Source organism: Sabethes cyaneus, chromosome 3 (assembly GCF_943734655.1).
Source record: "Sabethes cyaneus chromosome 3, idSabCyanKW18_F2, whole genome shotgun sequence".
NCBI classification, from domain to species: domain Eukaryota; kingdom Metazoa; phylum Arthropoda; class Insecta; order Diptera; family Culicidae; genus Sabethes; species Sabethes cyaneus.
In genome coordinates, this window is record NC_071355.1 from 106,312,976 (window position 1) to 106,325,628 (window position 12,653).

Here is a 12,653-nt window from a genome sequence, read left to right on the forward strand (position 1 = left end):
ACTGAATAAAATATCTTGCCCTTACACGTGATACCTTTAGATCACTACGCGGCCCGAACTAGTAAAACTCTTTAAATCACTGCCGAACTCTTCCACGGTCTAGAACAAAGTGGCAGAGTAACAGTTTGCTATCCCTCAGATCAGCGAGGCATCGTACTAAAAATACGTCTTAACCGCAACTACGTAATTATTTACGAAAGTCCGTTTTTCCCAAGGAGACACCGCGAAGCATTCTAAGGTATTGGTTTCCTGCATCCGAAGTTTCGGATCCAACCGAACCGTTTCTCTTGAAGCCAGAAACGAACCCGAGTCCTCCTTTTTTCTTTGGACAAATAGCCGAACAAGGGTTTACTCATCTTGAGGAGGTGCGTACTCGTCGCAACCACCCGCTCCCACATAACTTTCTAACCTCTCCCGAGTTCCAGTGGGTGAACAACTCAGTGGCACTCGAGTAGGCTCACATCTATCAAACGTACCACAAGTGGTACTCTTTCTCTCTTCGACTCAACTAGCATATAATTCTGAGCAGACCATAGAAACAAGGGGCTGCTCGATCTAAACTTTACTTAACTCGGTGTAATACTACAATGGTTATTTTTTCCGGGTAAATCTAATAGCTTTTTACGAACCATAATGGCGGACGTGTTCGTAATATTTGAACAGCATTTTTGACATTTCCTTAATACATAGCATGTTTTCTTTCCGCGTGTTCAGGGTAAAACTAAAGCACGGTAAAACTAAACTAATGTACGGAAACAAAACATGCGATGTATTAGAGAAATGTCAAAAATGCTGTTTAAATCTTGCCTCGGCTCCAAAAACCCCTATACATGCAAATTTTCACGCTGATCGGTTTACTAGTGTTCGATTCTATAAGCAACATACCGACAGACAGACAGAAATCCATTTTTATAGTTAGATAAAAAGGAAGTGAATGTAGTATCCTAATTCTGTAAAATAAAAACCTCTACTACATTATTTACACAGGTTTGGCAACTTCGTAGTAGTTCCGCTCTCCTACGTAAAGGCCCAGACACAATGCATACGGGTTTTACTGCGTTGCGGAAATTTGACAGAAACCCCATGGAGAAACTGTTAAATTGCCGCAACATAGTAAAATCCGTATACATTGTGTCTGGGCCTTAACGCTATTTTGTATAGTGGGTTGACGACGTGAACCCATCGACACGGTCTCTAATATATAATTTGCGTACGTATATTAGAAAACTATTTTTATTTTAAATTGTTTGTTAACAATGTAAATAATAACTGTTTCGGATGGAATGCTTGAAATTTAACGTTGAAGTTTACTATTTAATTATGTTTTTTGGAATTTTGAGCAACAGTAATTGAATCGGCACCGTCAATATCAGCGGCTAAGTATGAACTCTCATCCATTCTCAATTTGTCCTCAGGATACAGCCTGGTATAAAGAAAAGATCACGTAAAATCAATATATCAATAGGCTAATGAAAATTACCATCTTTGAAAGAGATATATAATGAACACGACGTCATCACGGAAACATGCTATACGATGAGAAGTAGGCATTGTCACGATAAATGCAAAAATATCATCTATAAAGGTATTAAAAGCTTTGTACATCAACGCTCTCCACGGTAGCGTAGCAACCGATTTGAGTTTATAATTAATAAATAGTTGAGGCAGCATAAACAAGAACCCGAAAGCATAAACTCCATTTACTAGAGAGTGTATCGTCCACGAATACCAACTAAAATTAAAAGAAACAATTTTGCCATTATGAGACTGCTGAAGAAAAGATTTATCCGTCAATATAAAAATTACCTTTTTTGAGCATGGTATAATAAAGAATAAACAGCCCCGCATATGCAAAGGGGGTATAAAATGCAATTTAGATATTTCATAGCTTGTTTATCAAACATTCTGGTATCATTTTCAGCTTTAATGAGCATGTCCATTTGTTCTAAAGCATTTGTTCGTTGGATACCTCTCCACGTTAACTTGAGTCGAAATATCTTTTTAGTTTTCCATAAATCTATAATGGTCCCCACTCCAGCGGGAATCAGTACTATTAGCGAAGTTTCCTCATCCAACAAATATAGAAATATAATTATCTGACTGAATGCACACCAGAGTACAGATCTTGCAGATAGTCCAACGTAATTTTTCCTTTGTTTCCAAAAAAGAATGTCGTTTTTAAAGGCAAGAAAGTCGAATAGAATCTGAAAGGAAAATATATAATCAATTTTATAATACGAATATATTATTAGTTGTGATATGGGCTAAATGTAGTGACATTGGTATAGATAACTGAAAGGTATAAGGTAGTATGGGGAATAGTGTAATCATCTTCATTGCGTAAGGGCAACATTACAGAGTAAAGTTTCTTTATTAAGCATCTTAATAAAATCTGTAAATAATAAAGCAAAATCTGTAAAAATGAAATTATATGTTTAATTCTACGACTTTTGTGCCTAGAAAGTACGATCTGCGGTCAGCATTGGTTTGGTCAAAGCTTACGTGCTTTGAGCGGTTCAAACATTTAGACATGTTGATTCCCAAGTAACAATTCTAAAGCCACTGGTTTTACTTGAATTTTATGTGGGTTTTATTGCGGTATTAATCATTACCTCTGGTTTTATTATGGCATTACGCAATACCAAAGGGATACGAGTCAAAATACACTTGTAGCTATCTACAAAACTATAATAAAACTGTTATTAACTGTTATAAAGCAAATTTCTTGGCTGCACCACGTCTCTTATAAACTTACCATACGTGTAGCGTATCCATGCAATATAGCGCACCAATCGAAATTGATCGTAATACGGTTGCTTGTCAAACCACAATAAATCTGTTGTTATATAGAGCTATTAGAACAGTAACACCATGACCGATCAGATTTATTGCTGCTATTATGTAGAGTATTAGACTTCAACACCAAAATCATATTTTTATGCGAGGCCATATTCTAGTATTCTGTTTAGCACGCAAAGAAAAAATTATCATGGCGCGTTGATTTTATCCACTTACCGTGTTAATATGCACGAAAAAATTTTATGCGCATGTACTGCAAACCAATGTAAACTGATATAATTTATTAATTATACCACAGACTAACCACAGACTTTGTTATAGTTGAATTAAATGGAATTTTCCATCGACTTTCTCGTTGATTCCTGAATTGTACCAAGACTTGTTCGATAATAAATGGAAATTGTTCCAACCAATCACAAAGCGACAATTTCCAGTACGACCGAGTTAGTTATTTTCAATTTTTTAATGCCGCGCATTAAAAATCAATAGTTTTCTATATTTTCAATATTTTCCAAATCGATTTTCCGATCAATTGGTGTAAACATCTTGGAAATCTATTGAAAATTGACTGAATTATAAGCCGAAGCGTGAAAACGCATTTCCACTTTGATGACGTCATTTCCAACAACCAATCACGAAGCGAGAATTCTGGTAAAACACAGGTTTATTATTTTCAAATTTTCAATAGTTCAACATCAAGAATCCATACTTTTCTACATTTGGGCCAATTCTTAGAAGATTTTCCAATCGATTGGTGTAAGAATATTGAAAATCGATCGGGAAACCACTAAGCTATTAGCGTTCAAAACCTGACCTGACCTTTTCGGGAAAGATTTTTTGGAATTACCCCCTATACCAGCTACCTATCTGAAAGACGTAGTCCTACGTCAAAAAACAAATGAACTAAAACAGAAAGTAGCCGAGTTGAAGGATCTAGTGGTGGAAGCGGTCGCAAAAGCGAAAAGAGCCCGAAATGATCCAAATGCAATCACTGTAAGTAAAATTTTTTACTAAATGCATAAAATAACAATATATCAGTGATGACGACACCCCATCAGCCATATATACGTTTGCCATACGGGCTGTTGCCATACGTACGATTGCCATACAGACGATTGCCATAAGGTTTGTTTGCCATAATAGACGAGAGCCATACAGACGAATGCCATAATGTATGTTTGCCATAATGGACGGAATCCATAATGTACTTTTGCCATAATTCATATTTTTGGTATGGAGGCCCAGAACTACACTTCGACCAGTTCAAAGCTTAAAGGACCAGCGCGACCAAGTCGTAAGAGGCCTTCTTGATTGAGCTTGAAAAAGCGGCTTTGCCGCTTTTTATTTTATAAAGGGTATCTCGATGTGAGGACTAGGGAAAACTAACTAGAGGACGATAAACCTAGGAAAACGAATAGACCTAGACATGTGATTTCTGCGGGGGGCGGCTGCCCCCCGCAGTGGCCGGCGCTTCCGACGGCGGGTCACCGGCGAACACTTGCCGTTGCCTGAACCATCTAGGAAACGTTAAATATATGGATTATGGCAAACGTACATTATGGCTACCGTCAATTATGGCATCCGTTTGTATGGCTCCCGTCCATTATGGCAAACATACATTATGGCATTCGTCTATATGGCATTCGTACGTATGGCTATCGTATTTATGGCTCTCGTCCGGTCACCATCAGTGATAGTATTGCTGTTGCAATTGAAAAGCGTAGTAATCGACGTGCGACATTCGGTTTTGTTCTTGTTCTGTCTCAAGTACGTCGCAAGTGGTGCGCCGTGTAGCGCAGCGCTGTACGTTCACAGCGCTCTACCTGCAACGTAATTGTGCTGCACAGAACAATAAACCGAATGTCGCACGTCGATTATTACGGTTTTCAACTACAACAGCAACACATACATTTACGACCATTTATACAAGCATTTATATATTTTCTTCCATGTGGATATGACAGTTAAACAAATTGAAGATATTAATATAATGTCGAAAAATGAGGAGCATTTGCGCAAAACTTGGCTATGTATAGGGGAACTGTGGGAAAGATGAACAGGTTAAGAAGAACAGCTAATATAATATAGAGAACTTATGATTTATAAAACCCGAATTAATCCAACTAGCGGCGTGACCTAGCCTTTCTACTGCCGCAATAATCATTATTTAATTTCCCAGGTACATCTATAATTACTCTTGAGTATATTTTTAAATATCCGTTCCGTATTCCTCAAAATCCTTATTTGCCAGTAAAATTCACAACGTATTGCGTAGAGCAATTATATTTTCTTTCCTTGGGTGCGTAAATACTTGTAAGCGTCATTTATGCTACTTAATGAACACCTTATTTAGTTTTATAATATTTACGTGATTTATAGAAAAATAATGTATACACAAAAGATAATTTTTGTAGACTTCAATTAATATATGGGTCATTCCACAGAAAATTTACAGTCATAATTTTTTTTCTCTTCGGAATATTTTTTTTACGCTCTTTGTGCAAAAAAAAATCGACACGTATTTTTTTATTTTGATATTACTGTTGGAATTCGCAAGATATGATTTTTTAAAGTATTGTAATCTGAATAAATTACTATTTTTTAAATGCTGATTGTAAACATAGTTTGTAATATCAAAAAATGACTTTCTACCAGACGTGTTCACTATACCACAAGCTTTCAAAATTGGTGTACCATACCTCCTCTCGATTGTTTTCCAATAGTTAAATAGTGCATTTTCATAAACAATAGCAATTTTTTCAAAGTTGGAACTTGTTTTTCTCGATTTTTTTTATTTTAAAATATTTGTTGATCTTTCTCGAAGAAGCATGCAAAATTTCGAAATGGAGAAATGAAAACTCTAGAAGCTATGAATTTTTATATCGAAGCGCGCAAGTTAATTCAAACGAGCGGATGAACGCGCACGCTTCCACGACACGTTACACTTAATAGCATCAAAGGCGACCTCGTTATGAAGCTAACCGTGGGTTAGAACATCGATTGAGCATAACCACTCGCTTCACATTAACACACGCGCTAAGACATAAAAACTCTTAAATTCCAGAGTTTTCATTTCTCCATTTCGAAATTTTGCATACTTCTTCGAGAAAGATCAACAAATATTTTAAAATAAAAAAACCTGATTTAATCCACCTGGTGGTGAAAGGAACCTTTGTTATACCGTCTTACTTGCAATTTGAGATAGAAATCGACACGTTTGGTTTACATGAAATTTTTGGAAATTGAATAAGTTTACAAAATTTGAAACAAATAGAAGCACTTATAAATTTTGATAGTTTCTTTTTTCATGAAATTGCTGAGTAAGTTGTTACTAATGAGGGTAAGTGCAAGTAAAAGTAAGTTGTAAGATGAAATATTATTCTTTAACATATACATTGCGTAGTAAAGGTCTAGTTAATAGGTTTTTGAACTAATTTCCTGTAACGCCATTCTATTTGATTCACAACAATAAAGTTTTCTTGAATAAATTTCATCAATTTTTATGAACCTTCGGTTACTCACGTTGTTGTATTTTGTACACCATATGTAGGTTTTTGAATGCCATATTGTTATATAGTTACAAATCGTATATTACGTATATACTAACGTATATTCTTCAATAAACTTGTTATGAGCAAAATGTCAGAATTATTCAATGCATTATTACTTTAAATTGTTAGGAAAATAGATTAGCATAAACCGACATCACAGAAACGAAGCATGTGATGTGTACCGCAATTGGCCCCAACTGGAATTTTCTTTCGTTTCTTCATATGGAAAAATGGTGTCTGTGTGCAGCAAAACTACCAGCAAATGTAAAATGTTTAAAATGTATCCGTCTGTTGGTAGTCGAGTAATTCGGGGTCAAAATCAGGGTATATTTTATAATCAAAGTTCTACAGTTCGTAAACAAGGAAACATAGAGGTATACTATGTTCAGCCAAGTTGTGTATTTTTATTATTTATACAACTTTGTAATACATGAAAAAGTCATACAACAATTACAAAAAGAGCTAAAATAGAAAAACTGATTTTTCAAATTCGTATACAATAAATAAGATCTCTTCGTTGAAGAGATAGAAGGTTACTGTCTTCAGCAAAATTTCTTGTAATAATATGCTCTAAAACTTTGCAGAACACATCAATGTGTTATATTGAAACTGAAGGAAAATAATTTTTTTATTTCACTTCTAGGGGGGATTAATCAAAATTTAAATTCTACCAGACGATAGAGCTTTCAATTTCAAGAAACTCTTCCAAAGGTTCGATAAACTTAAAACTAAGTTTTCCTAGTCAAAACTCTAGTGCGCACGTTTTCTTTGGTTTCGGGCTATTGTGCGCGCGAGTAACTGTGTTCTAAAAGTTGGTGCGAGTGTTCGAGGGTTAATATCTTTTGACCGGTAAAACCAATTCTTATGAAATGTTGCATATATATTCGTAGTGTGAAAACCTCCCGTTTGATATTAAAATAATTGAAATTAGGTTATTTTTCTTGGTTAAAATCATTATAAATTATTGTTAATTTTGGTGTGGTGTATTGAATTACTCATAACTTTCAAATTAAACATCCAATCAAAAAACCATTCAATAGTGATCTATCCGGCTATATTACCTGCCAAATGAAACTAATCGCACGTAAATCGGTTTGGTCATCTCTGAGAAACAGGCGATCATTTGAACCTTGTCAAAACTGTTTTTTTAGGCATAACTTTTGAACCACTTGTTTGTTTTCAATAAAAATTGGCGTGAAGTTTAGCAATAGTAAGAGCTTTTATTTGGTACTAAGATCGATGAAATCGGTTATGTGGTTCCGGAGAAAATCGTGTCACGTAATTTTCACATTTTTGCTTATAACTTTTAAACTAAAAGTCAGACCACGAAACCATTTAATAGTGATATACTAGGTAAAAATACCTTTCAAATAAAAGTTATAGCAGACGAATCGGTTTAGCCATCTCCGAGAAATAGGCGATTGAAAATTGAAGCGCACACACATACACACATACACACACACACACAGACATTGCTCATTCGTCGAACCTGATTGATTGGTATATGTGACACGGCCCTCCGGGCCTCAGATCAACTTCGTGTTTTTCGACCAATTCCTAAACCTTTGTTATATTGTATAACAAAGGTAAAAATCGAGAAAAAAAAGTTCCAACTTTGAAAAAATTACAATTGTTCATGAAAATGCACTATTTAACTATTGAAAAACAATCGAGAGGAGGTATGGTATACCAATTTTGAAAGCACGTGGAATAGTAAATACATTTGGTAGAAAGTTATTTTTTGATATTATAAATTATGTTTACAATCAGCATTTAAAAAATAGTGATTTTTTCAGATTACAATACTTTAAAAAATCATATCTTGCGAATTCCAGCAGTAACATCGAAATAAAAAAATACGTGTCGATTTTTTTTGAACAAAGAACGTAAAAAAAATATTCCGAAAGTAAAAAAAAATTTGACTGTTAATTTCCCGTGGAATGACCCATTTATAGAAAATTATAAATTAACCCTCTAACGGGTCTGCAGACGGCCTTAACTTCCGGCTTCAGAGCCACGAAACTTGTTTTGAATTGACAATATGAAATATATGATTATAGCAGATTTTTTGATATTTTGATATTAATACCATGCGTTCAAAAGTTAGCATCTTTGAAAAACAAGAGTTCAGAAAAATTATTATTATGCTTCGCTTTTGAAGAAAAAGGAAATCTACAACAAAATGATTAATCTCAAAGCTTTGCTATTAGTCTGCTTGGCTTGAATTTTACAATATATCTGAATTAGAAAAAATAAGGTCATTACAAATATTTTATAAAGTTTTTGTCCTTCCGGTGTTCGGCCACTAAAGGGGGGGGGGGTGAAAAAAAAAACAAAGTGAATTTTTTAATCGAGCAAAAAAAACATGGATCTTAAGAATTTTTATTTAAGGTTTAAACGTGAAAACCGAATGTATTCTTGCTTATAATATATACGTTATTATTTTCTATGCAAAAAAATACGAAAAAAGACAAAAACGAAGGAAAATTTTTTTGGACGATTTTCGGAAATACCATTGTTCGAATTTCCATTTCTGTTTTGTGCTAGAAGCGTTAATTCAACTCGGAGATTCATTTTTCGAGTTTTTCAGACTGTAGAGCCCACAGACAATTGATTTTATAAAAAGAAATTTGACTCATATCCTACAAATTATTTTTTTGCCCCCCCCCCCCCCCCCCCCCCCGATTTTTCAAGCCAATTTCCAAGGGGGGGGGGGGGGGTGACAAAAACTTTAAATATGATTTGCAATGGCCTAACTGAATAAAGCATTAGATATGAAAAAGAGAAATTGAACTTTTTCTTAGCTGGCGCTCCTTCAGATAAGTATTTTTGCATGAAAATCAAAACTTATGCTTCTTTTGAATGTAATTTTATGAAAAGATAGTCATTAGCTTGATCGCATCGTTTTTCCAATGTATCCCGTTAGAGGGCTAGGAAAACAAGATGAGGTCGAAAAATAGTGCAAAAGCTGCACCATAAACATGCTTGAGAATGGGAAATATGATCGATATGATTTTCAGTGCTTGTCATTTTTGATTTATTTATTAAAACATGATTCATGACATAAGACATCTGTCCTTTAAAATGTCACTAACGAAAATAAATCTTACAAAATTACTACCGTGCAACGTTTACTTCCTATTTTTCATATAACATTTCTAAGCTCTAGTATCTATGGATTGAAAAGAGCATCTATTGATGCGGAAAATTTGTTTGCAATTTGTATAAATTAATTTGGAAAAATCAACTTACTAGTTCGAAAACTGAGGAAACTTACTAGTATTTTTAATCCTATCACCACTATATCTACATGCTTAAATTAACTGCTATTCTTCGCTTTTTGCTTTTCTTGTACAATTGTGAGCAACAGCAAGTGAAGAAAATGACAATTGAATTCTGAAATCAAAGAAAAGAAAAAACTTGTCGATTGAATCCCACTATTTAATATTTATTTGCAACAGATACGTAGTTCACCTACGACGTGCAGGCTTCATCAGTGTCTTATTTCAAAGCGTATACGTATCTGTCGCGAATAAATATTAAATAGTGGAATTTAGTCGGTAAAAGTTTTTTCTTTTCTTTAATTTAAGAGTTCGTATTCCACTAAGAGGCTTCAATAACTTCAGACAATTGACGTAATTCTCACTTTTCTTGAATTTCAATGCAAATTTAAAAATTGCAAATTGTCATTACATACACACCTACATACATACATACATACATACATACATACATACATACATACATACATACATACATACATACATACATACATACATACATACATACAGCGAGCGAAGAAGGACGACGCTCTTATCCTGAAAACCGACGGGTCGAAATATTCGGAGGTTCTGAAGGCCATGAGAGGAGACGCCCTACTCAAGGATCTGGGCGCGGACGTACGGAGTATCCGCCGCTCACGCACGGGCGATATGATCCTCGAGTTAAAGAAGGACGCCACAAAGAAGAGTTCCGCATACAAGCCCATAGCGGAAGGAGTGCTCGGGGACGGAGTGAAGGTACGTGCTCTCACACCAGAAGTGACTCTCCAGCTTAAGAACCTGGACGAGATCACCGAAGTGCGTGAGGTCGTACAAGCTCTCAAAGAGCAAAGTGGAGTGGTGGTGGCAACCGAGGCGGTTCGCCTACGCAAGGGTCCGGCCGGGACCCAGGTAGCCACCATACGACTTCCGCTGACTGACGGAAACAAAGCCCTGAAAGCTGCTAGGCTAAAAGTGGGGTGGTCGGTATGCCCACTGAGCGTGTCTAAGCAGTCGGAAGCTTGCTTCCGGTGTTTCGAGCACGGACATAAAGCCTGGAACTGCAAGGGGCCAGATAGGAGCCAGTTGTGCAGGAGATGTGGCAGTGCTGGCCATAAAGCAAAGGACTGCGCGGAGCCTCCTAAGTGCCTGATCTGTACCGATAAACGGGACGCAAAGCACGTAACGGGAGGTCCAAGGTGCCCGGCCGGTGTGCCGGCGACTAAGCCACGTTCATAGTGCAAGTGACACAACTCAACCTGAACCACTGCAGCACGGCTCAGCAGCTGTTACACCAAGCAGTTTCTGAGTCAGCAATGGACATTGCCATAGTCTCGGATCCATATCGCGTCCCTGCCGGAAACGGCAACTGGGTCTCGGATAGGTCTGCGACGGCGGCTATATGGACAACAAGCAGGTTCCCGGTTCAGGAGGTTGTGTCAACTGCAGGGATTTGCGGTTGCCAAAGTGGGTGGAGTGTTCTACTGCAGTTGTTATGCTCCGCCGAGTTGGTCTATCGAGCAGTTTACGCGGATGGTAGACCGAGTATCAGTTGTGCTGACTGGTTTAAGGCCAGTGGTTGTGGCGGTCGACTTTAACGCTTGGGCGGTAGAGTGGGGAAGTCGTCGCACGAACCATAGGGGTCGGATTCTGCTTGAGGCTCTGGCAAAGCTTAACGTAGATCTGGCCAACGTCGGCAACACAAGTACCTTCAGTAGGAACGGTGCGGAGTCTATCATCGACGTAACTTTCGGCAGTCCTGGTCTGATAGGAGACTGGAGGGTAGATAATGGCTACACTCACAGTGACCATCAGGCGGTCCGCTATGGTGTCGGTCAGATAACGAAGCGGCAGGCGGCGAGTAGGGCCAACACTCCAACCACCCGTGGATGGAAGACATCATATTTCGATCCCGAAGTATTTGTGGAAGCGATCCGGAGAGAGTGCGGTGATCGCGGTATGCCCGATCCGAACGCTGATCATTTGGTTGAGGTACTGTCGCGAGCATGTGACGCTACCATGCCTAGGAAAAGTCGTCCTAGGTATGGCAGGTCACCGGCTTACTGGTGGACAGATGAAATTGTGGAACTCCGCGGAGCGTGCTTTCGTGCGAGGAGAATTATGCAAAGAGCTCGTTCGGATGAAAGCAGGGCTGAATGTCGAGTAGCACTTGTTGCTGCACGCGCAGCACTTAAGAGCGGGATAAAAGCTAGTAAACGAGACTGCTTTGAAAGGTTATGTGCTAGTGCCAATGCGAACCTGTGGGGTGATGCCTACAGAGTCGTAATGGCAAAGACCAAGGGTGTGATGGCGCCCGCTGAGCAATCGCCAGAGATGCTGGAGCGGATCATCGAGGGCCTCTTTCCGCGCCACGAGCCAAGGCCCTGGCCCCAAGCCGCTGAGTCGTTCCACGGCCGACGTTCCAGTATCTCAGACCATAGCGTAGGATGGTCGGCCTCCCAGCCGAACATCCAAAGTAACGTGGGCGACGGCGGTTTGGAGGTCGGGGAGGAAGTGACGGTTACGAACGAGGAACTCATTGATATCGCTAAATCCCTAAAGGTGAGCAAGGCACCGGGGCCAGACGGTATCCCGAATATGGCCATTAAAGCGGCTATTTTAGAGGCTCCCGAATTATTCGGGGCAGTAATGAATAGATGCCTGGAAGCTGGCCACTTTCCGGACAGATGGAAGCGACAGAACCTGGTCCTATTGCCGAAGCCGGGAAAACCTCCGGGTGTCCCCTCGTCATATAGGCCGATCTGTCTACTCCATACTGCCGGCAAGGTGCTGGATAGGGTTATCCTTAACAGACTCGTACAGTACACGGAGGGTACAAACGGTCTGTCAAGGAACCAATTCGGCTTCCGAAAAGGCAAATCTACGTTGGATGCCATCTTGTGTGTCACTAAGACAGCCGAGGTGGCAATCCAGCCCAAGAGGACAGGTATTCGTTATTGCGCAGTTGTCACGCTCGACGTGAGAAATGCGTTTAATAGCGCTAGCTGGGACTCCATAGCCAGCTCGCTTCGGAACGTCCAAG

General features: G+C 38.5%; 1 protein-coding gene across 1 annotated transcript in view; it reads right to left on the reverse strand.

Annotated features, from left to right (window-relative positions):
• Positions 1-1,246: 1,246 nt before the first annotated feature.
• Positions 1,247-12,653, reverse strand: part of LOC128741134 (lipid scramblase CLPTM1L) — a 107,737-nt gene continuing 96,330 nt past the window's right edge. Inside the window, exons 4-6 of the mRNA XM_053836728.1 lie at positions 1,807-2,204; positions 1,481-1,732; positions 1,247-1,423 (exon numbers count right to left, since the gene is read on the reverse strand). Of these exons, the coding sequence (XP_053692703.1) occupies positions 1,315-1,423; positions 1,481-1,732; positions 1,807-2,204 (759 nt within the window). The 3' untranslated portion in view covers positions 1,247-1,314. The remainder of the gene's footprint in view (positions 1,424-1,480; positions 1,733-1,806; positions 2,205-12,653) is intronic.